General features: G+C 47.6%; 1 protein-coding gene across 1 annotated transcript in view; it reads right to left on the bottom strand.

Annotated features, from left to right (window-relative positions):
- camta2 (calmodulin binding transcription activator 2) overlaps nucleotides 1-25,050 on the bottom strand; it is a 127,436-nt gene that overhangs the window by 68,598 nt on the left and 33,788 nt on the right. Inside the window, exons 7-12 of the mRNA XM_036956534.1 lie at nucleotides 22,090-22,240; nucleotides 21,413-21,553; nucleotides 17,369-18,493; nucleotides 16,131-17,323; nucleotides 14,815-14,941; nucleotides 2,376-2,510 (exon numbers count right to left, since the gene is read on the bottom strand). Coding sequence (XP_036812429.1) covers nucleotides 2,376-2,510; nucleotides 14,815-14,941; nucleotides 16,131-17,323; nucleotides 17,369-18,493; nucleotides 21,413-21,553; nucleotides 22,090-22,240 — 2,872 coding nt within the window. The remainder of the gene's footprint in view (nucleotides 1-2,375; nucleotides 2,511-14,814; nucleotides 14,942-16,130; nucleotides 17,324-17,368; nucleotides 18,494-21,412; nucleotides 21,554-22,089; nucleotides 22,241-25,050) is intronic.

Raw genomic sequence — 25,050 nt, forward strand, 5'->3', positions numbered from 1 at the left:
CTAGTCTCCTCCTCTTTCTCTAGTCTTCTCTGTCCTACTCTTTCTCTAGTCTCCTCTCTCCTCCTCTTTCCCTAGTGTCCTCTCTCCTCCTCTTTCGATAGTCTCACCTCCTCTTTCTATAGTCTCTCCTCCTCTTTCTATAGTCTCTCCACTTTCTCTAGTCTCTCATCCTCTTTCTCTAGTCTCTCCTCCTCTTTCTCTAGTCTATTCTCCTCTCCTCCTCTTTCTCTCCTCCTCTAGCATCTCCTCTCCTCTCTCCTCCTCTTTCTCTAGTCTTTCCTCCTCTCCTCTTTCTTTAGTCTCCTCTCTCCTCCTCTTTCTCTCCTCCTCTAGTATCTCATCTCCTCTCTCCTCCTCTTTCTCTAGTCTCTCCTCTAGTATCTCCTCTCCTCTCTCCTCCTCTAGTCTCTCCTCCTCTCCTCTAGTATCTCCTCTCCTCTCTCCTCCTCTAGTCTCTCCTCCTCTCCTCTAGTATCTCCTCTACTCTCTCCTCCTCTAGTCTCTCCTCCTCTCCTCTAGTATCTCCTCTCCTCTCTCCTCCTCTAGTCTCTCCTCCTCTCCTCTAGTTTCTCCTCTCCTCTCTCCTCCTCTAGTCTCCCCTCTCCTCCTCTAGTCTCTCCTCCTCTCCTCTAGTATCTCCTCCTCTCCCCTCTCCTCCTCTCCTCCTCTAGTCTCTCCTCTCCTCCTCTAGTATCTCCTCTCCCCCTCTCCTCCTCTAGTCTCCCCTCTCCTCCTCTAGTCTCTCCTCCTCTCCTCTAGTATCTCCTCTCCTCTCTCCTCCTCTAGTCTCTCCTCCTCTCCTCTAGTATCTCCTCTCCTCTCTCCTCCTCTAGTCTCTTCTCCTCTCCTCTAGTATCTCCTCTCCTCTCTCCTCCTCTAGTCTCCCCTCTCCTCCTCTAGTCTCTCCTCCTCTCCTCTAGTATCTCCTCCTCTCCCCTCTCCCCTCTCCTTCTCTCCTCCTCTAGTCTCTCCTCTCCTCCTCTAGTATCTCATCTCCTCTCCCCTCTCCTCCTCTAGTCTCCCCTCTCCTCCTCTAGTCTCTCCTCCTCTCCTCTAGTATCTCCTCTCCTCTCTCCTCCTCTAGTCTCTCCTCCTCTCCTCTAGTATCTCCTCTCCTCTCTCCTCCTCTAGTCTCCCCTCTCCTCCTCTAGTCTCCCCTCTCCTCCTCTAGTCTCTCCTCCTCTGCTCTAGTATCTCCTCTCCTCTCTCCTCCTCTAGTCTCTCCTCCTCTCATCTAGTATCTCCTCTCCTCTCTCCTCCTCTAGTCTCTCCTCCTCTCCTCTAGTATCTCCTCTCCTCTCTCCTCCTCGTCTCCCCTCTCCTCCTCTAGTCTCTCCTCCTCTCCTCTAGTATCTCCTCCTCTCCCCTCTCCTCCTCTAGTCTCTCCTCTCCTCCTCTAGTATCTCATCTCCTATCCCCTCTCCCCTCTCCTCCTCTAGTCTCCCCTCTCCTCCTCTAGTCTCTCCTCCTCTCCTCTAGTATCTCCTCTCCTCTCTCCTCCTCTAGTCTCTCCTCCTCTCCTCTAGTATCTCCTCTCCTCTCTCCTCCTCTAGTCTCTCCTCCTCTCCTCTAGTATCTCCTCTCCCCTCTCCTCCTCTAGTCTCTCCTCCTCTAGTCTCTCCTCCTCTCCTCTAGTATCTCCTCTCCTCTCTCCTCCTCTAGTCTCCCCTCTCCTCCTCTAGTCTCCCCTCTCCTCCTCTAGTATCTCCTCTCCTCTCTCCTCCTCTCCTCTAGTATCTCCTCGCCTCTCTCCTCCTCTAGTCTCTCCTCCTCTCCTCTAGTATCTCCTCTCCTCTCTCCTCCTCTAGTCTCTCCTCCTCTCCTCTCTCATCCTCTAGTCTCCCCTCTCCTCCTCTAGTCTCCCCTCTCATCCTCTAGTCTCTCCTCCTCTCCTCTAGTATCTCCTCTCCTCTCTCCTCCTCTAGTCTCTCCCCCTCTAGTCTCTCCTCCTCTCCTCTCCTCCTCTCCTGCTCCAAGGGAACACCACCATGTCATGTGAGTTTGTACCACATTTATACAGTGTAAAAACATTAAGAACACCTTCCTAATATTGAGTTCCTCCTCCTCTCCTCTCTCCTCCTCTCCTCTCTCCTCCTCTCCTCTCCCCTCTCCTCTCTCCTCCTCTCCTCTAGTATCTCCTCTCCCCTCTCACCACATATATACAGTGTAAAAACATTAAGAACACCTTCCTAATATTGAGTTCCTCCCCCTCTTGCACCTGGTCAGACCTGGTCAGTCTCATGGAAAGAGCAGGTGGTCCTAATGTTTTGTCCACCTAGTGTATGTTGTTTGTGAATCGAGAATCTAACCATGGTTGCAATGACAGGCTTGTTTGTTTGTGGTTGTGTGTGTGTGTGTGTGTGGTAGCTACTCACCGTCCAGGGACAGCCAGTCCAGCTGTGAGCTGGGTAGAGACGAGGCGTTTCTAGCTCTGTATTCAAACAGAACAGACGAAGAGACAGACCCACTGTCCTCCACTATATGAAGAGACACCAACCCTGCCTCGTGGGCTAAAGGGGAAGGAGAGACAGAGCGGTAGGGGAGGAGGGGGAGGAGAGAGAGAGAGAGGGAGGGGAAGAAGACAGAGAGATGGAGGGGAGGAGGGAGGAAGACAGAGAGAGGGAGGGGAGGAGGGAGGAAGACAGAGAGAGGGATGGGGAGGATGGAGGAAGACAGAGAGAGGGAGGGGAGGAAGACAGAGAGAGGGAGGGGAGGAGGGAGGAAGACAGAGAGAGTGATGGGGAGGAAGACAGAGAGAGGGAGGGGAGGAGGGAGGAAGACAGAGAGAGGGAGGGGAGGAGGGAGGAAGACAGAGAGAGGGAGGGGAGGAAGACAGAGAGAGGGAGGGGAGGAGGGAGGAAGACAGAGAGAGGGATGGGGAGGAAGACAGAGAGAGAGAGAGAGGGAGGGGAGGATGGAGGAAGACAGAAAGAGGGAGGGGGAGGAAGACAGAAAGAGGAAGGGGAGGAGGGAGGAAGACAGAGAGACATAGGGGAGGAGGGGGAGGAGAGAGAGAGAGAGGGAGGAAGACAGAAAGAGGGAGGGGGAGGAAGACAGAGAGAGGGAGGGGAGGAAGACAGAGAGAGGGAGGGGAGGAGGGAGGAAGACAGAGAGAGGGAGGGGAGGAGGGAGGAAGACAGAGAGAGGGAGGGGAGGAAGACAGAGAGAGGGAGGGGAGGAGGGAGGAAGACAGAGAGAGGGAGGGGAGGAAGACAGAGAGAGGGAGGGGAGGAAGACAGAGAGAGGGAGGGGAGGAGGGAGGAAGACAGAGAGAGAGAGAGGGAGGGGAGGATGGAGGAAGACAGAGAGAGGAAGGGGAGGAGGGAGGAAGACAGAGAGAGGGAGGGGAGGAAGACAGAGAGAGGGAGGGGAGGAGGGAGGAAGACAGAGAGAGGGAGGGGAGGAAGACAGAGAGAGGGAGGGGAGGAGGGAGGAAGACCGAGAGAGGGAGGGGAGGAAGACAGAGAGAGGGAGGGGAGGAAGACAGAGAGAGGGAGGGGAGGAGGGAGGAAGACAGAGAGAGGGAGGGGAGGAGGGAGGAAGACAGAGAGAGGGAGGGGAGGAAGACAGAGAGAGGGAGGGGAGGAGGGAGGAAGACAGAGAGAGGGAGGGGAGGAAGACAGAGAGAGGGAGGGGAGGAGGGAGGAAGACAGAGAGAGGGAGGGGAGGAAGACAGAGAGAGGGAGGGGAGGAGGGAGGAAGACAGAGAGAGGGATGGGAGGAGGGAGGAAGACAGAGAGAGGGAGGGGAGGAAGACAGAGAGAGGGAGGGGAGGAGGGAGGAAGACAGAGAGAGTGATGGGGAGGAAGACAGAGAGAGGGAGGGGAGGAGGGAGGAAGACAGAGAGAGGGAGGGGAGGAGGGAGGAAGACAGAGAGAGGGAGGGGAGGAAGACAGAGAGAGGGAGGGGAGGGAGGGAGGAAGACAGAGAGAGAGAGAGGGAGGGGAGGATGGAGGAAGACAGAAAGAGGGAGGGGGAGGAAGACAGAGAGAGGAAGGGGAGGAGGGAGGAAGACAGAGAGAGGGATGGGGAGGAAGACAGAGAGAGGGAGGGGAGGGAGGGAGGAAGACAGAGAGAGAGAGAGAGAGGGAGGATGGAGGAAGACAGAAAGAGGAAGGGGAGGAGGGAGGAAGACAGAGAGACATAGGGGAGGAGGGGGAGGAGAGAGAGAGAGAGGGAGGGGAGGAGGGAGGAAGACAGAAAGAGGGAGGGGGAGGAAGACAGAGAGAGGGAGGGGAGGAGGGAGGAGAGGGGGAGATGAGGGTGAGAGGAAGGGCGAGAGGGGAGATGAGGGAGAGAGGAGGGGGCAGAGGGAGGGAGAGAGGAGGGGGGAGAGGGCAGAAGAGGGAGAGATGAGGGAGATGCGGGAGAGAGGAGGGGAGAGAGGGAGGGAGAGAGCAGGAGAGAGGGGGGAGAGGGAGAGATGATGGAGAGAGGAGGGGGGAGAGGGAGAGAGGATGGAGAGAGGCGGGGGGAGAGGGAGAGATGAGGGAGAGAGGAGGGAGAAGGGGATGGTGAACATCAGTAAAGTCCAGAAGTTCAGGGTGTTGAGGATGAAAACTCCTTCCAAGCACCAGGCAGAGATCATTATACAGTTAACAAGAGTACATTTAACCAATGAGATCAAAACTCAGGATGAAGTCAAGAAGTTTCTGTCTCCATTATCTACACAGATAGCTGCTTCCAGGGAAGACAGAAGACACTTCTTTAAAGTGTTGAACCATCAACAACAGGTTCTAGCCAGTTCTCAGAGCCTATGTGTCTAATATAGAGGAGTGATCAATCTTTAAAACCTATTCATATACAAGAAGCATTCAACCTTGAGCTGGTGCCTCAACTGCCCTAAGAGACAAGAAACCAGTGTGTGAGGACGGGGCTGGACATGCTGATGCAGTAAAACAATCTACTGAAGCATATACAAAGCATTAAACAGAAACAACCATTCTGCCACATAGTGGACACAGTAACAACCATTCTGCCAACTAGAGGACACAGTAACAACCATTCTGCCACATAGTGGACACAGTAACAACCATTCTGCCATCTAGTGGACACAGTAACAACCATTCTGCCACATAGTGGACACAGTAACAACCATTCTGCCAACTAGAGGACACAGTAACAACCATTCTGCCACATAGTGGACACAGTAACAACCATTCTGCCACATAGTGGACACAGTAACAACCATTCTGCCAACTAGAGGACACAGTAACAACCATTCTGCCATCTAGAGGACACAGTAACAACCATTGTGCCATCTAGAGGACACAGTAACAACCATTCTGCCATCTAGAGGACACAGTAACAACCCTTCTGCCATCTAGAGGACACAGTAACAACCATTCTGCCAACTAGAGGACACAGTAACAACCATTCTGCCAACTAGTGGACACAGTAACAACCATTCTGCCAACTAGAGGACACAGTAACAACCATTCTGCCAACTAGTGGACACAGTAACAACCATTCTGCCAACTAGAGGACACAGTAACAACCATTCTGCCAACTAGAGGACACAGTAACAACCATTCTGCCACATAGTGGACACAGTAACAACCATTCTGCCAACTAGAGGACACAGTAACAACCATTCTGCCAACTAGTGGACACAGTAACAACCATTCTGCCAACTAGAGGACACAGTAACAACCATTCTGCCACATAGTGGACACAGTAACAACCATTCTGCCACATAGTGGACACAGTAACAACCATTCTACAATCTAGAGGACACAGTAACAACCATTCTACAATCTAGTGGACACAGTAACAACCATTCTACAATCTAGAGGACACAGTAACAACCATTCTACAATCTAGAGGACACAGTAACAACCATTCTACAATCTAGTGGACACAGTAACAACCATTCTACAATCTAGAGGACACAGTAACAACCATTCTACAATCTAGAGGACACAGTAACAACCATTCTACAATCTAGTGGACACAGTAACAACCATTCTACAATCTAGAGGACACAGTAACAACCATTCTACAATCTAGAGGACACAGTAACAACCCTTCTACAATCTAGAGGACACAGTAACAACCCTTCTGCCATCCAGAGGATACAGTAACAACCATTCTGCCAGCTAGAGGACACAGTAACAACCATTCTACAATCTAGAGGACACAGTAACAACCCTTCTGCCATCCAGAGGATACAGTAACCACCATTATGCCATCTAGAGGACACAGTAACAACCATTCTGCCATCTAGACGATACAGAAACAACCATTCTGCCATCTAGAGGACACAGTAACAACCATTCTGCCATCCAGAGGACACAGTAACAACCATTCTGCCATCTAGAGGACACAGTAACAACCATTCTGCCATCTAGACGATACAGAAACAACCATTCTGCCATCTAGAGGACACAGTAACAACCATTCTGCCATCAAGAGGACACAGTAACAACCATTCTGCCATCTAGTGGATACAGTAACAACCATTCTGCAACAACCATTCTGCCATCTAGTGGATACAGTAACAACCATTCTGCCATCTAGTTGATACAGTAACAATCATTCTGCCACATAGTGGACACAGTAACAACCATTCTGCCATCTAGTGGACACAGTAACAACCATTCTGCCACATAGTGGACACAGTAACAACCATTCTGCCATCTAGTGGATACAGTAACAACCATTCTGCCAGCTAGAGGATACAGCAACAACCATTCTGCCATCTAGTGGACACAGTAAAAAACATTCTGCCATCTAGAGGACACAGTAACAACCATTCTGCCATCTAGAGGACACAGTAACAACCATTCTGCCACATAGTGGACACAGTAACAACCATTCTGCAACAACCATTCTGCCATCTAGTGGATACAGTAACAACCATTCTGACATCTAGTGGACATAGTACCAACCATTATGCCATCTAGTGGATACAGTAACAACCATTCTGCAACAACCATTCTGCAATCTAGTGGATACAGTAACAACCATTCTGCCATCTAGTTGATACAGTAACAATCATTCTGCCACATAGTGGACACAGTAACAACCATTCTGCCATCTAGTGGACACAGTAACAACCATTCTGCCACATAGTGGACACAGTAACAACCATTCTGCCATCTAGTGGATACAGTAACAACCATTCTGCCATCTAGTCGATGCAGAATGGTTGTTTCTGTCATCTAGTGGACACAGTAACAACTATTCTGCCATCTAGTGGACACAGTAACAACCATTCTGCCATCTAGAGGACACAGTAACAACCATTTTGCCATCTGGTGGACACAGTAACAACCATTCTGCCAGCTAGAGGATACAGCGACAACCATTCTGCCATCTAGAGGACACAGTAACAACCATTCTGCCATCTAGTCGATACAGAAACAACCATTTTGCCATCTAGTGGACACAGTAACAACCATTCTGCCATCTAGAGGACACAGTAACAACCATTCTGCCATCTAGTTGATACAGTAACAACCATTCTGCCACATAATGGACACAGTAACAACCATTCTGCCATCTAGTGGACATAGTAACAACCATTATGCCATCTAGTGGATACAGTAACAACCATTCTGCCATCTAGTGGACACAGTAACAACCATTCTGCCATCTAGTGGATACAGTAACAACCATTCTGCAACAACCATTCTGCCATCTAGTGGATACAGCAACAACCATTCTGCCATCTAGTGGACACAGTAACAACCATTCTGCAACAACCATTCTGCCATCTAGTGGACACAGTTACAACCATTCTGCCATCTAGTGGACACAGTAACAACCATTCTGCCATCTAGAGGATACAGTAACAACCATTCTGCCATCTAGTTGATACATTAACAACCATTCTGCCATCTAGAGGATACAGTAACAACCATTCTGCCATCTAGTTGATACAGTAACAACCATTCTGCCATCTAGAGGATACAGTAACAACCATTCTGCCATCTAGTTGATACAGCAACAACCATTCTTCCATCTAGAGGACACAGTAACAACCATTCTGCCATCTAGTCGATACAGAAACAACCCTTCTGCCATCTAGTGGACACAGTAACAACCATTCTGCCATCTATAGGATACAGTAACAACCATTGTGCCATCTAGAGGACACAGTAACAACCATTGTGCCATCTAGAGGACACAGTAACAACCATTGTGCCATCTAGAGGACACAGTAACAACCATTCTGCCATCTAGAGGATACAGCAACAACCATTCTTCCATCTAGAGGACACAGTAACAACCATTCTGCCATCTAGTGGACACAGTAACAACCATTGTGCCATCTAGAGGACACAGTAACAACCATTCTGCCATCTAGTGGACACAGTAACAACCATTCTGCCATCTAGAGGACACAGTAACAACCATTCTGCCATCTATAGGATACAGTAACAACCATTGTGCCATCTAGAGGACACAGTAACAACCATTGTGCCATCTAGAGGACACAGTAACAACCATTGTGCCATCTAGAGGACACAGTAACAACCATTCTGCCATCTAGAGGATACAGCAACAACCATTCTTCCATCTAGAGGACACAGTAACAACCATTGTGCCATCTAGAGGACACAGTAACAACCATTGTGCCATCTAGAGGACACAGTAACAACCATTCTGCCATCTAGTGGACACAGTAACAACTATTGTTTTTTTTTATTTTTTTTATTTTACCTTTATTTAACCAGGTAGGCAAGTTGAGAACAAGTTCTCATTTACAATTGCGACCTGGCCAAGATAAAGCAAAGCAGTTCGACAGATACAACAACACAGAGTTACACATGGAGTAAAACAAACATACAGTCAATAATAAAGTATAAACAAGTCTATATACAATGTGAGCAAATGAGGTGAGAAGGGAGGTAAAGGCAAAAAAAGGCCTTGGTGGCAAGGTAAATACAATATAGCAAGTAAAACACTGGAATGGTAGTTTTGCAATGGAAGAATGTGCAAAGTAGAAATAAAAATAATGGGGTGCAAAGGAGCAAAATAAATAAATAAATTAAATACAGTTGGGAAAGAGGTAGTTGATAGGGCTAAATTATAGGTGGGCTATGTACAGGTGCAGTAATCTGTGAGCTGCTCTGACAGTTGGTGCTTAAAGCTAGTGAGGGAGATAAGTGTTTCCAGTTTCAGAGATTTTTGTAGTTCGTTCCAGTCATTGGCAGCAGAGAACTGGAAAGAGAGGCGGCCAAAGAAAGAATTGGTTTTGGGGGTGACTAGAGAGATATACCTGCTGGAGCGTGTGCTACAGGTGGGAGATGCTATGGTGACCAGCGAGCTGAGATAAGGGGGGACTTTACCTAGCTGGGTCTTGTAGATGACATGGAGCCAGTGGGTTTGGCGACGAGTATGAAGCGAGGGCCAGCCAACGAGAGCGTACAGGTCGCAATGGTGGGTAGTGTATGGGGCTTTGGTGACAAAACGGATTGCACTGTGATAGACTGATTGTGCCATCTAGAGGACACAGTAACAACCATTGTGCCATCTAGAGGACACAGTAACAACCATTCTGCCATCTAGAGGATACAGCAACAACCACTCTTCCATCTAGAGGACAAAGTAACAACCACTGTGCCATCTAGAGGACACAGTAACAACCATTGTGCCATCTAGAGGACACAGTAACAACCATTCTGCCATCTAGAGGACACAGTAACAACCATTGTGCCATCTAGAGGACACAGTAACAACCATTGTGCCATCTAGAGGACACAGTAACAACCATTCTGCCATCTAGAGGACACAGTAACAACCATTGTGCCATCTAGAGGACACAGTAACAACCATTCTGCCATCTAGAAGATACAGCAACAACCATTCTTCCATCTAGAGGACACAGTAACAACCATTCTTCCATCTAGAGGACACAGTAACAACCATTCTGCCATCTAGAGGACACAGTAACAACCATTCTGCCATCTAGAGGATACAGCAACAACCATTCTGCCATCTAGTGGACACAGTAACAACCATTCTGCCATCTAGAGGATACAGCAACAACCATTCTTCCATCTAGAGGACACAGTAACAACCATTGTGCCATCTAGAGGACACAGTAACAACCATTCTACAATCTAGAGGACACAGTAACAACCATTCTACAATCTAGAGGACACAGTAACAACCCTTCTACAATCTAGAGGACACAGTAACAACCCTTCTGCCATCCAGAGGATACAGTAACAACCATTCTGCCAGCTAGAGGACACAGTAACAACCATTCTACAATCTAGAGGACACAGTAACAACCCTTCTGCCATCCAGAGGATACAGTAACCACCATTATGCCATCTAGAGGACACAGTAACAACCATTCTGCCATCTAGACGATACAGAAACAACCATTCTGCCATCTAGAGGACACAGTAACAACCATTCTGCCATCCAGAGGACACAGTAACAACCATTCTGCCATCTAGAGGACACAGTAACAACCATTCTGCCATCTAGACGATACAGAAACAACCATTCTGCCATCTAGAGGACACAGTAACAACCATTCTGCCATCAAGAGGACACAGTAACAACCATTCTGCCATCTAGTGGATACAGTAACAACCATTCTGCAACAACCATTCTGCCATCTAGTGGATACAGTAACAACCATTCTGCCATCTAGTTGATACAGTAACAATCATTCTGCCACATAGTGGACACAGTAACAACCATTCTGCCATCTAGTGGACACAGTAACAACCATTCTGCCACATAGTGGACACAGTAACAACCATTCTGCCATCTAGTGGATACAGTAACAACCATTCTGCCAGCTAGAGGATACAGCAACAACCATTCTGCCATCTAGTGGACACAGTAAAAAACATTCTGCCATCTAGAGGACACAGTAACAACCATTCTGCCATCTAGAGGACACAGTAACAACCATTCTGCCACATAGTGGACACAGTAACAACCATTCTGCAACAACCATTCTGCCATCTAGTGGATACAGTAACAACCATTCTGACATCTAGTGGACATAGTACCAACCATTATGCCATCTAGTGGATACAGTAACAACCATTCTGCAACAACCATTCTGCAATCTAGTGGATACAGTAACAACCATTCTGCCATCTAGTTGATACAGTAACAATCATTCTGCCACATAGTGGACACAGTAACAACCATTCTGCCATCTAGTGGACACAGTAACAACCATTCTGCCACATAGTGGACACAGTAACAACCATTCTGCCATCTAGTGGATACAGTAACAACCATTCTGCCATCTAGTCGATGCAGAATGGTTGTTTCTGTCATCTAGTGGACACAGTAACAACTATTCTGCCATCTAGTGGACACAGTAACAACCATTCTGCCATCTAGAGGACACAGTAACAACCATTTTGCCATCTGGTGGACACAGTAACAACCATTCTGCCAGCTAGAGGATACAGCGACAACCATTCTGCCATCTAGAGGACACAGTAACAACCATTCTGCCATCTAGTCGATACAGAAACAACCATTTTGCCATCTAGTGGACACAGTAACAACCATTCTGCCATCTAGAGGACACAGTAACAACCATTCTGCCATCTAGTTGATACAGTAACAACCATTCTGCCACATAATGGACACAGTAACAACCATTCTGCCATCTAGTGGACATAGTAACAACCATTATGCCATCTAGTGGATACAGTAACAACCATTCTGCCATCTAGTGGACACAGTAACAACCATTCTGCCATCTAGTGGATACAGTAACAACCATTCTGCAACAACCATTCTGCCATCTAGTGGATACAGCAACAACCATTCTGCCATCTAGTGGACACAGTAACAACCATTCTGCAACAACCATTCTGCCATCTAGTGGACACAGTTACAACCATTCTGCCATCTAGTGGACACAGTAACAACCATTCTGCCATCTAGAGGATACAGTAACAACCATTCTGCCATCTAGTTGATACATTAACAACCATTCTGCCATCTAGAGGATACAGTAACAACCATTCTGCCATCTAGTTGATACAGTAACAACCATTCTGCCATCTAGAGGATACAGTAACAACCATTCTGCCATCTAGTTGATACAGCAACAACCATTCTTCCATCTAGAGGACACAGTAACAACCATTCTGCCATCTAGTCGATACAGAAACAACCCTTCTGCCATCTAGTGGACACAGTAACAACCATTCTGCCATCTATAGGATACAGTAACAACCATTGTGCCATCTAGAGGACACAGTAACAACCATTGTGCCATCTAGAGGACACAGTAACAACCATTGTGCCATCTAGAGGACACAGTAACAACCATTCTGCCATCTAGAGGATACAGCAACAACCATTCTTCCATCTAGAGGACACAGTAACAACCATTCTGCCATCTAGTGGACACAGTAACAACCATTGTGCCATCTAGAGGACACAGTAACAACCATTCTGCCATCTAGTGGACACAGTAACAACCATTCTGCCATCTAGAGGACACAGTAACAACCATTCTGCCATCTATAGGATACAGTAACAACCATTGTGCCATCTAGAGGACACAGTAACAACCATTGTGCCATCTAGAGGACACAGTAACAACCATTGTGCCATCTAGAGGACACAGTAACAACCATTCTGCCATCTAGAGGATACAGCAACAACCATTCTTCCATCTAGAGGACACAGTAACAACCATTGTGCCATCTAGAGGACACAGTAACAACCATTGTGCCATCTAGAGGACACAGTAACAACCATTCTGCCATCTAGTGGACACAGTAACAACTATTGTTTTTTTTTATTTTTTTTATTTTACCTTTATTTAACCAGGTAGGCAAGTTGAGAACAAGTTCTCATTTACAATTGCGACCTGGCCAAGATAAAGCAAAGCAGTTTGACAGATACAACAACACAGAGTTACACATGGAGTAAAACAAACATACAGTCAATAATAAAGTATAAACAAGTCTATATACAATGTGAGCAAATGAGGTGAGAAGGGAGGTAAAGGCAAAAAAAGGCCTTGGTGGCAAGGTAAATACAATATAGCAAGTAAAACACTGGAATGGTAGTTTTGCAATGGAAGAATGTGCAAAGTAGAAATAAAAATAATGGGGTGCAAAGGAGCAAAATAAATAAATAAATTAAATACAGTTGGGAAAGAGGTAGTTGATAGGGCTAAATTATATGTGGGCTATGTACAGGTGCAGTAATCTGTGAGCTGCTCTGACAGTTGGTGCTTAAAGCTAGTGAGGGAGATAAGTGTTTCCAGTTTCAGAGATTTTTGTAGTTCGTTCCAGTCATTGGCAGCAGAGAACTGGAAAGAGAGGCGGCCAAAGAAAGAATTGGTTTTGGGGGTGACTAGAGAGATATACCTGCTGGAGCGTGTGCTACAGGTGGGAGATGCTATGGTGACCAGCGAGCTGAGATAAGGGGGGACTTTACCTAGCAGGGTCTTGTAGATGACATGGAGCCAGTGGGTTTGGCGACGAGTATGAAGCGAGGGCCAGCCAACGAGAGCGTACAGGTCGCAATGGTGGGTAGTGTATGGGGCTTTGGTGACAAAACGGATTGCACTGTGATAGACTGATTGTGCCATCTAGAGGACACAGTAACAACCATTGTGCCATCTAGAGGACACAGTAACAACCATTCTGCCATCTAGAGGATACAGCAACAACCACTCTTCCATCTAGAGGACAAAGTAACAACCACTGTGCCATCTAGAGGACACAGTAACAACCATTGTGCCATCTAGAGGACACAGTAACAACCATTCTGCCATCTAGAGGACACAGTAACAACCATTGTGCCATCTAGAGGACACAGTAACAACCATTGTGCCATCTAGAGGACACAGTAACAACCATTCTGCCATCTAGAGGACACAGTAACAACCATTGTGCCATCTAGAGGACACAGTAACAACCATTCTGCCATCTAGAAGATACAGCAACAACCATTCTTCCATCTAGAGGACACAGTAACAACCATTCTTCCATCTAGAGGACACAGTAACAACCATTCTGCCATCTAGAGGACACAGTAACAACCATTCTGCCATCTAGAGGATACAGCAACAACCATTCTGCCATCTAGTGGACACAGTAACAACCATTCTGCCATCTAGAGGATACAGCAACAACCATTCTTCCATCTAGAGGACACAGTAACAACCATTGTGCCATCTAGAGGACACAGTAACAACCATTGTGCCATCTAGAGGACACAGTAACAACCATTGTGCCATCTAGAGGACACAGCAACAACCATTCTTCCATCTAGAGGACACAGCAACAACCATTCTTCCATCTAGAGGACACAGTAACAACCATTGTGCCATCTAGAGGACACAGTAACAACCATTCTGCCATCTAGAGGACAAAGTAACAACCACTGTGCCATCTAGAGGACACAGTAACAACCATTGTGCCATCTAGAGGACACAGTAACAACCATTCTGCCATCTAGAGGACACAGTAACAACCATTGTGCCATCTAGAGGACACAGTAACAACCATTGTGCCATCTAGAGGACACAGTAACAACCATTCTGCCATCTAGAAGATACAGCAACAACCATTCTTCCATCTAGAGGACACAGTAACAACCATTCTTCCATCTAGAGGACACAGTAACAACCATTCTGCCATCTAGAGGACACAGTAACAACCATTCTGCCATCTAGAGGATACAGCAACAACCATTCTGCCATCTAGTGGACACAGTAACAACCATTCTGCCATCTAGAGGATACAGCAACAACCATTCTTCCATCTAGAGGACACAGTAACAACCATTGTGCCATCTAGAGGACACAGTAACAACCATTGTGCCATCTAGAGGACACAGTAAGCGTGTACCTACCAGGGCAGTAGCTCCGTAGTACTCCAGGCTGAATAAGTGAAGCGGGGACGGTGCTCTGGTCAAACACGCAGCTGTAACGTCCAGTAGCCTCCAACCAGGGACCTGTTATCAACACCTTCACACCACCCTGACAGACGTATAAACTACGTATTAGTCTCACTTTCTGCTTCTCTGCTCAGGTTTAGATGAAGGTTAATTTGAACATATTTCTCTGCTCAGGTTTAGATGAAGGTTAATTTGAACCTATTTCTCTGCTCAGGTTTAGATGAAGGTTAATTTGAACCTATTTCTCTGCTCAGGTTTAGATGAAGGTTAATTTGAACCTATTTCTCTGCTCAGGTTTAGATGAAGATTAATATGAACCTATTTCTCTGCTCAGGTTTAGATGAAGGTTAATTTGAACCTATTTCTCTGCTCAGGTTTAGATTAAGGTTAATTTGAACCTATTTCTCTGCTCAGGTTTAGATGAAGGTTAATTTGAACCTATTTCTCTGCTCAGGTTTAGATGAAGGTTAATTTGAACATATTTCTCTGCTCAGGTTTAGATGAAGGTTAATTTGAACCTATTTCTCTGCTCAGGTTTAGATTAAGGTTAATTTGAACCTATTTCTCTGCTCAGGTTTAGATGAAGGTTAATTTGAACATATTTCTCTGCTCAGGTTTAGATGAAGGTTAATTTGAACACATTTCTCTGCTCAGGTTTAGATGAAGGTTAATTTGAACATATTTCTCTGCTCAGGTTTAGATGAAGGTTAATTTGAACCTATTTCTCTGCTCAGGTTTAGATGAAGGTTAATTTGAACCTATTTCTCTGCTCAGGTTTAGATGAAGGTTAATTTGAACATATTTCTCTGCTCAGGTTTAGATTAAGGTTAATTTTGAACATCTTTCTCTGCTCAGGTTTAAATTCATTAGAATATATTTCTCTGCTCAGGTTTAGAATTAGGTTTCAATTCATTAGAATATATTTCTCTGCTCAGGTTTAGATTAAGGTTTAGGTTCATTTGAATATATTTCTCTGCTCAGGTTTAGATTAAGGTTTAGGTTAATTTGAATATATTTCTCTGCTCAGGTTTAGAATTAGGTTTAAATTCATTAGAATATATTTCTCTGCTCAGGTTTAGATTAAGGTTTAGGTTCATTTGAACATATTTCTCTGCTCAGGTTTAGATGGTTTATTTGAAAATCTTGCACACATACAGCAACATACATAACATGTGATCTCATAAATACAGTCAAATGTATAATCAATATAAGGTCAATAAATAGGTAATGTTCAAAAGGCTTCAGACAGGCGCCCCTCTCCCCTGTCTCACCTCTGGGTAGGACCACTCGGGGGAGAAGTCTGTGATGGTTGCTAGGCGTTGTAGCTCAGTCCCGTTGTTAGGGGGAAGAGGGGGGAAGGGGAGGAAGGAGGAGGAGGGGGAGGGCTGGGGAGGAACCATGTAACGTACCCCCGTAGGGAACAGGCTGGTGGGAGCCGGGTTTGGGACGAGGACCGAGGTGTGTGTGTGTGTGTGTGTGTTGGGGGCGTCGGCCTCTGTGATGAGCTCAGAGATGAGGTCAGGGAACTGGCTGTCGAACGATATCTCTAGCTCCTCCGAGACATCCGTTACCTCCGACCTTTGACCCGTGTCCATGGGTGTGTCCTCTGCCTCGTAGCCCCGCCCCCTCTCCTCCTTTACTCTAACCCGCCCATTAGCCATATTGGTCATGTTAACATTACTCATAGTGGCATTGGCACTGTCCATATTAACAGTAGTTGAAAGAGCCATGTTTGCATTAGCCACGTTGTTGATGTTAGCAAACAGGGACTCTAAGGGAGTCGGCTGGCTGAGTCTCTGGTGCAGGAGTAAGAGCTGCCTCCCCCTCTCCCTTTCCACCTCCCTCTGCCTCTCTCTTTCCACCTCTTTCTCCATCTCTCTCTCCTGACTCTGAAGACGTCTGTGTTGCAGCAGGAGGAGTTGAGAGTGGTGGTTCTGGGTCAGGGTCAGTGGGGTCGGGGTCGGGGTGGGGTTGGGGTTACAGTGCATAGAGGTCATGGGTTGGGGGAGGTGCTGCTGGAGCTCTTTGGGCTCTAGGACGACCAATGGCTGCTCTCCGTCCTGCCTGTGAGGCTGCAGATTGGGCGCCATCTGCTGAGTGGGAGGGGTCTGCTGCGTTTCGTGGCGAATCAGGAGCAGCGATGATGATGCTTTTCTGTGGTGTTGCCCTGACGGCGACGGCTTGGGGGATTGGCTTCGCTGGAGGAGAGCCAGTTTGGTGGGCGGGTGCCCCTCTTCTCTCCCCTCCTCCCTCTGTCTTTCTCTTTCTCCATCTGCCTCCCCCCTCTCCCCCTCTGTCTCCCCCAGAGGGCCGAGGGCCAGCGCTGATTCCAGACACAGAGGCAGGAGAGAGGGGGCGGAGTGGGACGGAGAGAGGGATAGAGAAAGGGATGGAGGGAGGGAGGAAGAAGGGGCGGAGTGGGACGGAGAGAGGGATAGAGAAAGGGATGGAGGGAGGGAGGAAGAAGGGATAGAGTGGGACGGAGAGAGGGATAGAGAAAGGGAGGGAGGGAGGGAGGAAGAAGGGATAGAGTGGGACGGAGAGAGGGATAGAGAAAGGGATGGAGGGAGTGAGGAAGAAGGGGCAGAGTGGGACGGAGAGAGGGATAGAGAAAGGGTTGGAGGGAGGGAGGAAGAAGGGGCAGAGGTCTGGAGCACCACTCTCTCTTCATTCTTCCTCTCTGCCTCAGAAGAGAGGGATGAGAGAGAGGAGGGAGGGGATGAGCAGGGGGGAGGGGACGTGGGGGAGAGGGAGAGAGTGAGGGAGGGTGCATGTGGGGAGGAGGAGGAGGGGGGAGGAGAGGGTGAGGAGGGGGGGAGAGTGCCTCCGTAGGTCTGACCCTGTTTAGGACTGTTCAGAAAGGAGTCTGGATCGAAGACAGGAGGTTGGCAGGGTGAGGGAGAGGGGGCGGCAGGAGGGAGAGGGTGCAGGAGGGATGGAGAGGGGGATGGAGTGAGGAGTATTCCCCCTATAACGGGTGAGGACAGGAGGGTGAGGCTGAGAGTAGCCACCCCGGGGGTGGGGGGGGAGGGGGTGGGTGGAGCAGGTGGGGTTGGGGGGGAGGGGGTGTCTGGTTTAGGGGGGACGGGGGAGAGTACCAGCTGACCTGAACGGGTAAGAGACAGACTCGACTCCCGCTCTCCTCCACCCTGCGTCCCGATGACCCCCGCCGTAGTCATGACGATCACCGCATTCTGCGGTAGGGCAACCGTCGTCAGGCCCCGCTGGTCACCATAGAAACTGTTGGTGGTGCCGTTGCTGACGGCGATGGTTGCTGTGCGGTGAGCCTGAGGGGGGGATGATGAGGAGGAGGAGGAGGAGGAGGGGGGAGAGGGGGAGGAAGAGACTCCCTCATGTCTCCCTACCAGGCTGGTAGACCCTCCAAGCTTTACCTGGGAGTGTGTGTGTGAGGGGGGAGGGTGTGTGTGTGAGGGGGGAGGGTGTGTGTGTGGGGGGGGAGGGTGTGTGTGTGGGGGAGGTTTATTCTCGCCGCCTGCAGGGATGTCTCCCCCTCCTGTCTCCCCCTCAGCCAGGGGTGAGGCTGACATGGCAGGGCTGGTAGCGGGCAGTTTGGGGGAGATAATGCGATGTTTGGTGCTGTTACAGCGGTGGGGAATGTTAGCTCCAGGAGACGCTGGAAGGAGGAAGGTAAGATAGCGAGTGACGGAGAGACGAGAGGGAGGAGGGAGGGACGTGAGGGAAGAGAGGGAGGAGAGGGACGAGAGGGAGAAGGGAGGGAAGAGAGGGAGGAGCAGGACGAGGAGGAGAGGGACGAGAGGGAGGAGAGGGAAGAGGGAGGGAAGAGAGGGACGAGAGGGAAGAGAGGGAGGGAAGAGACGAGAGGGACGAGGGAGGGAAGAGAGGGAGGAGAGGGACGAGAAGGAGGAGAGGTAGGAGAGGGACGAGAGGGAGGAGAGGGAAGAGAGGGAGGAGAGGGAAGAGAGGGACGAGAGGGAGGAGGGAGGGACGTGAGGGAGGAGAGGGAAGAGAGGGAGGAGAGGAAAGAGAGGGAGGAGAGGCAAAAAAGGGATGAGAGGGAGGAGAGGGAGGGACGAGAGGGAAGAGAGGGAGGGAAGGGACGAGAGGGAGGAGAGGGACGAGAGGGAGGAGGGAGGGAAGAGAGGGACGAGAGGGACGAGAGGGAAGAGAGGGAGGAGGGAGGGACGCGAGGGAGGATAGGGAAGAGAAGGACGAGAGGGAGGAGAGGGAAGAGAGGGACGAGAGGGAGGAGGGAGGGAAGAGAGGGAGGAGAGGCAAGAGAGGGACGAGAGGGAGGAGAGGCAAGAGAGGGACGAGAGGGAGGAGGGAGGGAGGAGGGAGGAGAGGCAAGAGAGGGACGAGAGGGTCAAGAGGGAGGAGAGGGAAGAGAGCGAGAAGGAGGGAGGGACAAGAGGGACAAAAGGGAGGAGGGAAGAGAGGGAGGATAATTGAAAGAAACAGAACATACAGAATACATTGCAGTAGTCACAGTAGTCTCTAGCCACAGTAGTCTGTAGTCACAGTAGTCTGTAGTCACAGTAGTCTGTAGTCACTAGTCACAGCAGTCACTAGTCACAGTGGTATGTAGTCACAGTAGTCCTTAGTCACAGTAGTCTGTAGTCACAGTAGTCTCTAGTCACAGTAGTCTCTAGTCACAGTAGTCTGTAGTCACAGTAGTCACTAGTCACAGTAGTCTGTAGTCACTAGTTACAGCAGTCACTACTCACAGTGGTCTGTAGTCACAGTAGTCTGCAGTCGCCGTAGTCTGTAGTCGCCGTAGTCTGTAGTCACAGTAGTCACTAGTCTGTAGTCACAGTAGTCACTAGTCATGGTAGTCTCTAGTTACAGCAGTCACTAGTCACAGTAGTCTCCAATCACAGTAGTCTTTAGTCGCAGTAGTCTGTAGTCACAGTAGTCTGTAGTCACAGTAGTCTGTAGTCAAGTAGTCAGCAGTCACAGTAGTCCACAGTCAGTAGTCTGTAGACACAGTTGTCTGTAGTGACAGTAGTCTCTTATTACGGTAGACTCTAGTCACAGCAGCCACAGTAGTCTCTAGTTACAGTAGTAACTAGTTACAGTAGTCTCTAGTCACAGTAGTCTGTAGACACAGTTGTCTGTAGTGACAGTAGTCTCTTGTCACGGTAGTCTCTAGTCACAGTAGCCACAGTAGTCTCTAGTTACAGTAGTCACTAGTTACAGTAGTCTCTAGTCACAGCAGTCCAGTCACAGTAGTCCGCAGTCACAGTAGTCCAGTCACAGTAGTCCAGTCACAGTGGTCCATAGTCACAATAGTCCGCAGTCACAGTAGTCCACAGTCACAGTGGTCCATAGTCACAGTGGTCTGTAGTCACCGTAGTCTCTAGTCACAGTAGTCCGCAGTCACAGTAGTCAAAAGTCAAAGTGGTCCGTAGTCACGGTAGTCTCTAGTCACAGCAGTCAGTAGTCACAGTAGTCTCTATTCACAGTAGTCTCTAGTCACAGTAGCCTGCTGTCACAGCAATCTGCCGTCACAGTAGCCTGCCGTCACAGTAGTCTGCCATCACAGTAGTCTCTAGTCACAGTAGTCTGCCGTCACAGTAGTCATTAGTCACAGTAGTCTCTAGTCACAGTAGTCTGCCATCACAGTAGTCTCTAGTCACAGTAGTCTGCAGTCACAGTAGTCTCTAGTCACAGTAGTCACTAGTCACAGTAGTCTCTAGTCACAGTAGTCTGCAGTAACAGTAGTCACTAGTACAGTGGTCCGTAGTCACGGTAGTCTCCAGTCACAGTAGTCTCCAGTCACAGTAGTCTCTATTCACAGTAGTCTGTAGTCGCGGTAGTCAAAAGTCACAGTAGTCTCTAGTCACAGTAGTCTCCAGTCACGGTAGTCTCTAGTCACAGTAGTCGCTAGACACAGTAGTCCGTAGTCACTGTAGTCTGTAGTCACTGTAGTCCGTAGTCACAGTAGTCTCTAGTTACAGTAGTCTCTAGTTACAGTAGTCTCTAGTCACAGTAGCCTGCTGTCACAGTAACCTGCCGTCACAGTAGTCTGCCTTCACAGTAGTCTGCCGTCACATTAGTCTCTAGTCACAGTAGTCTGCAGTCCCAGTAGTCACTAGTCACAGTAGTCTCTAGTCACAGTAGTCACTAGTCACAGTAGTCTCTAGTCACAGTAGTCTCTAGTCACAGTAGTCTCTAGTCACAGTAGTCACTAGTCACAGTAGTCTCTAGTCACAGTAGTCTGCAGTCACAGTAGTCTCCAGTCACAGTAGTCTCTAATCACAGTAGTCCGTAGTCACGGTAGTCCATAGTCACAGTAGTCTCTAGTCACAGTAGTCTCCAGTCACGGCAGTCTCAAGGCACAGTAGTCCGTAGTCACAGTAGTCCGTAGTCTCTAGTCACAGTAGTCCATAGTTACGGTAGTCTCTAGTCACAGTAGTCTCCAGTCACGGCAGTCTCAAGGCACAGTAGTCCGTAGTCACAGTAGTCCGTAGTCTCTAGTCACAGTAGTCCATAGTTACGGTAGTCTCTAGTCACAGTAGTCTATAGTGTTTGGCTATACTGCCCTCCAGTGGTAACATTTACACAGATTTACCCAGTGTGGAGCTGCAGAGACAGGTGTGTGTGCGAGGCTGAGGTTTGGTCTGTTGAGACTCCAGGATCTGTTGAGCCAGTTGTTCTATAGAGAACTCTGATGATCCATAACCTTCTCCACATGACCACTTAATGCTGTGGACTAGAGAAACACAGACAGAGAGACAGAGAGACAGAGAGAGAGAGAGAGACAGAGAGACAGAGAGACAGAGAGACAGAGAGAGAGAGAGAGAGAGAGAGAGAGAGAGAGAGAGAGAGAGAGAGAGAGAGATAGAGAGAGAGAGAGAGACAGACAGACAGACAGACAGACACAGAGAGAGAGAGACAGAGAGAGAGAGAGAGAGAGAGAGAGAGAGACAGAGACAGAGAGACAGAGAGCGAGAAAGAGACAGACAGAGAAACACAGAGACAGAGAGACACCATAGATATTAGTCAGCCATCACATTGCCAGGACTTATGGTGCCTTCAAGTGCCGTGGGAATGAACACCCGTCCCAAGACTGACCTCTGAGTGGGAGGAGGTACTCCCATCACTGACCTTTCACCTTTTCAACCAAAAGATGACAAATAGGTCTTGAATTTGTTTTGTTATCTTTTGGCACAATCAGATCGGACCTAAGACTTCCTAACTGGGAAGGTTTGCAATTATGAGGAGCAGTATATGTATGTATGTACTAACACATAGGCTTGAGCTGGGCCAGTAGTTCGTCTCGGCTCCAGCGTAATGAGTCTCGGCGGTCGGCAACGGCACATAGCAACGGGCCGCACGCCTTCCCATGATCCTCCAGCGACGGAACATTCAGGTAGTGAACCAGCACCATGTCTGGGTTCTACACACACACACACACACACACACACACACACACACACACACACACACACACACACACACACACACACACACACACACACACACACACACACACACACACACACACACACACACACACACACACACACAGAGAGAAGAGGTTAATACACACACACCAGGGTTTCCGTTAGCCGAAAATGAAAACTATTTTTAATCAGGTAAATAAACCTGCAGCCCATTCTAACCCATCTAAACACAATCACATATAATGAATGACAAGGTGAAAACAGGTTTTTACAAATGGTATTTATTTATTTTATTTTTTATTTCACCTTTATTTAACCAGGTAGGCAAGTTGAGAACAAGTTCTCATTTACAATTGCGACCTGGCCAAGATAAAGCAAAGCAGTTCGACAGATACAACAACACAGAGTTACACATGGAGTAAAACAAACATACAGTCAATAATACAGTATAAAAAAGTCTATATACGATGTGAGCAAATGAGGTGAGAAGGGAGGTAAAGGCAAAAAAAGGCCATGGTGTTGAAGTAAATACAATATAGCAAGTAAAACACTGGAATGGTAGATTTGCAGTGGAAGAATGTGCAAAGTAGAAATAAAAATAATGGGGTGCAAAGGGGCAAAATAAATTAATTAATTAATTAAATACAGTAGGGAAAGAGGTAGTTGTTTGGGCTAAATTATAGGTGGGCTATGTACAGGTGTAGTAATCTGTGAGCTGCTCTGACAGTTGGTGCTTAAAGCTAGTGAGGGAGATAAGTGTTTCCAGTTTCAGAGATTTTTGTAGTTCGTTCCAGTCATTGGCAGCAGAGAACTGGAAGGAGAGGCGGCCAAAGAAAGAATTGGTTTTGAAGGTGACGAGAGAGATATACCTGCTGGAGCGTGTGCTACAGGTGGGAGATGCTATGGTGACCAGCGAGCTGAGATAAGGGGGGACTTTACCTAGCAGGGTCTTGTAGATTACATGGAGCCAGTGGGTTTGGCGACGAGTATGAAGCGAGGGCCAGCCAACGAGAGCGTACAGGTCGCAATGGTGGGTAGTATATGGGGCTATGGTGACAAAACAGATTGCACTGTGATAGACTGCATCCAATTTGTTGAGTAGGGTATTGGAGGCTATTTTGTAAATGACATCGCCAAAGTCGAGGATTGGTAGGATGGTCAGTTTTACAAGGGTATGTTTGGCAGCATGAGTGAAGGATGCTTTGTTGCGAAATAGGAAGCCGATTCTAGATTTAATTTTGGATTGGAGATGTTTGATGTGAGTCTGGAAGGAGAGTTTACAGTCTAACCAGACACCTAGGTATTTGTAGTTGTCCACGTATTCTAAGTCAGAGCCGTCCAGAGTAGTGATGCTGGACAGGCGGGCAGGTGTAGGCAGCGATTGGTTGAAGAGCATGCATTTAGTTTTACTAGCATTTAAAAGCAGTTGGAGGCCATGGAAGGAGAGTTGTATGACATTGAAGCTGAATGTTTGCAAATGTTTGCAAATGCATTGAAAATGAAATACAGAAATATCTAATTTACATAGTATTCACATCGCTCAGTCAATACATGTAAGAATCACTTTTGGTAGAGATGGAGTCTTCTTGGGGCAGAGATGGAGTCTTCTTGGGGCAGAGATGGAGTCTTCTTGGGGCAGAAATTGAGTCTTCTTGGGGCAGAGATGGAGTCTTCTTGGGACAGAGATGGAGTCTTCTTGGGACAGAGATGGAGTCATCTTGGGACAGAGATGGAGTCTTCTTGGGACAGAGATGGAGTCTTCTTGGGACAGAGATGGACTCTTCTTGAGTCAGAGATGGAGTCTTCTTGAGTCAGAGATGGAGTCTTCTTGGGGCAGAGATGGAGTCTTCTTGGGGCAAAGATGGAGTCTTCTTGGGACAGAGATGGAGTCTTCTTGGGGCAGAGATGGAGTCTTCTTGAGACAGAGATGGAGTCTTCTTGGGACAGATATGGAGTCTTCTTGGGGCAGAGATGGAGTCTTCTTGAGTCAGAGATGGAGTCTTCTTGGGTCCATAAAGTTAATTTCTTTGCCACATTTTTAGAAATTTTATTTTAGTGCCTTATTGATGACATGTTTTGGAATAGTTTTATTCTGTACGGGCTTCCTTCTTTTCACTCTGTCATTTAGGTTTGTATTGTGAAGTAACAATGTTGTTGATCTATCCTCAGTTTTCTCATATCACATCCAATCAACTCTGTAACTGTTTTAAAAAGTCACCATTGACCTCATGGTGAAATACCTGATCGGTTTCCTTCCTCTCCAGCAACTGAGTTTAGTGAATGCGGTATCTTTGTAGTGGCTGGGTGTATTAGTACACCATCCAAAGTGTAATTGATAACTTCACCATGCTTAAAGGGATATTCAATGTCTGCTTGTATTATTTATACCCATCTAATAATAGGTTAGGGTTAGGACCCTTCTTTGTGAGGCATTGAAAAACCTTGCTGGTCTTTGTGGTTGAATCTGTGTTTGAAATTCACTGCTTGACTGAGGGACCTTACAGATAATTGTAAGTGTGGGGGTCAGGGATATATCAACCCATCCTAGTGGTTTATAATCCTAGTCAGATTATCAACCAATACTAGTGGTTTATAATCCTAGTCATATTATCAATCCATCCTAGAGGTTTATAATCCTAGTCATATTATCAACCAATACTAGTCATATTATCAACCCATACTAGTCATATTATCAACCCATACTAGTCATATTATCAATCCATCATAGAGGTTTATAATCCTAGTCATATTATCAACCAATACTAGTCATATTATCAACCAATACTAGTCATATTATCAACCC

The sequence above is a fragment of the Oncorhynchus mykiss genome, chromosome 21 (genome assembly GCF_013265735.2).
Source record: "Oncorhynchus mykiss isolate Arlee chromosome 21, USDA_OmykA_1.1, whole genome shotgun sequence".
Taxonomy (NCBI): domain Eukaryota; kingdom Metazoa; phylum Chordata; class Actinopteri; order Salmoniformes; family Salmonidae; genus Oncorhynchus; species Oncorhynchus mykiss.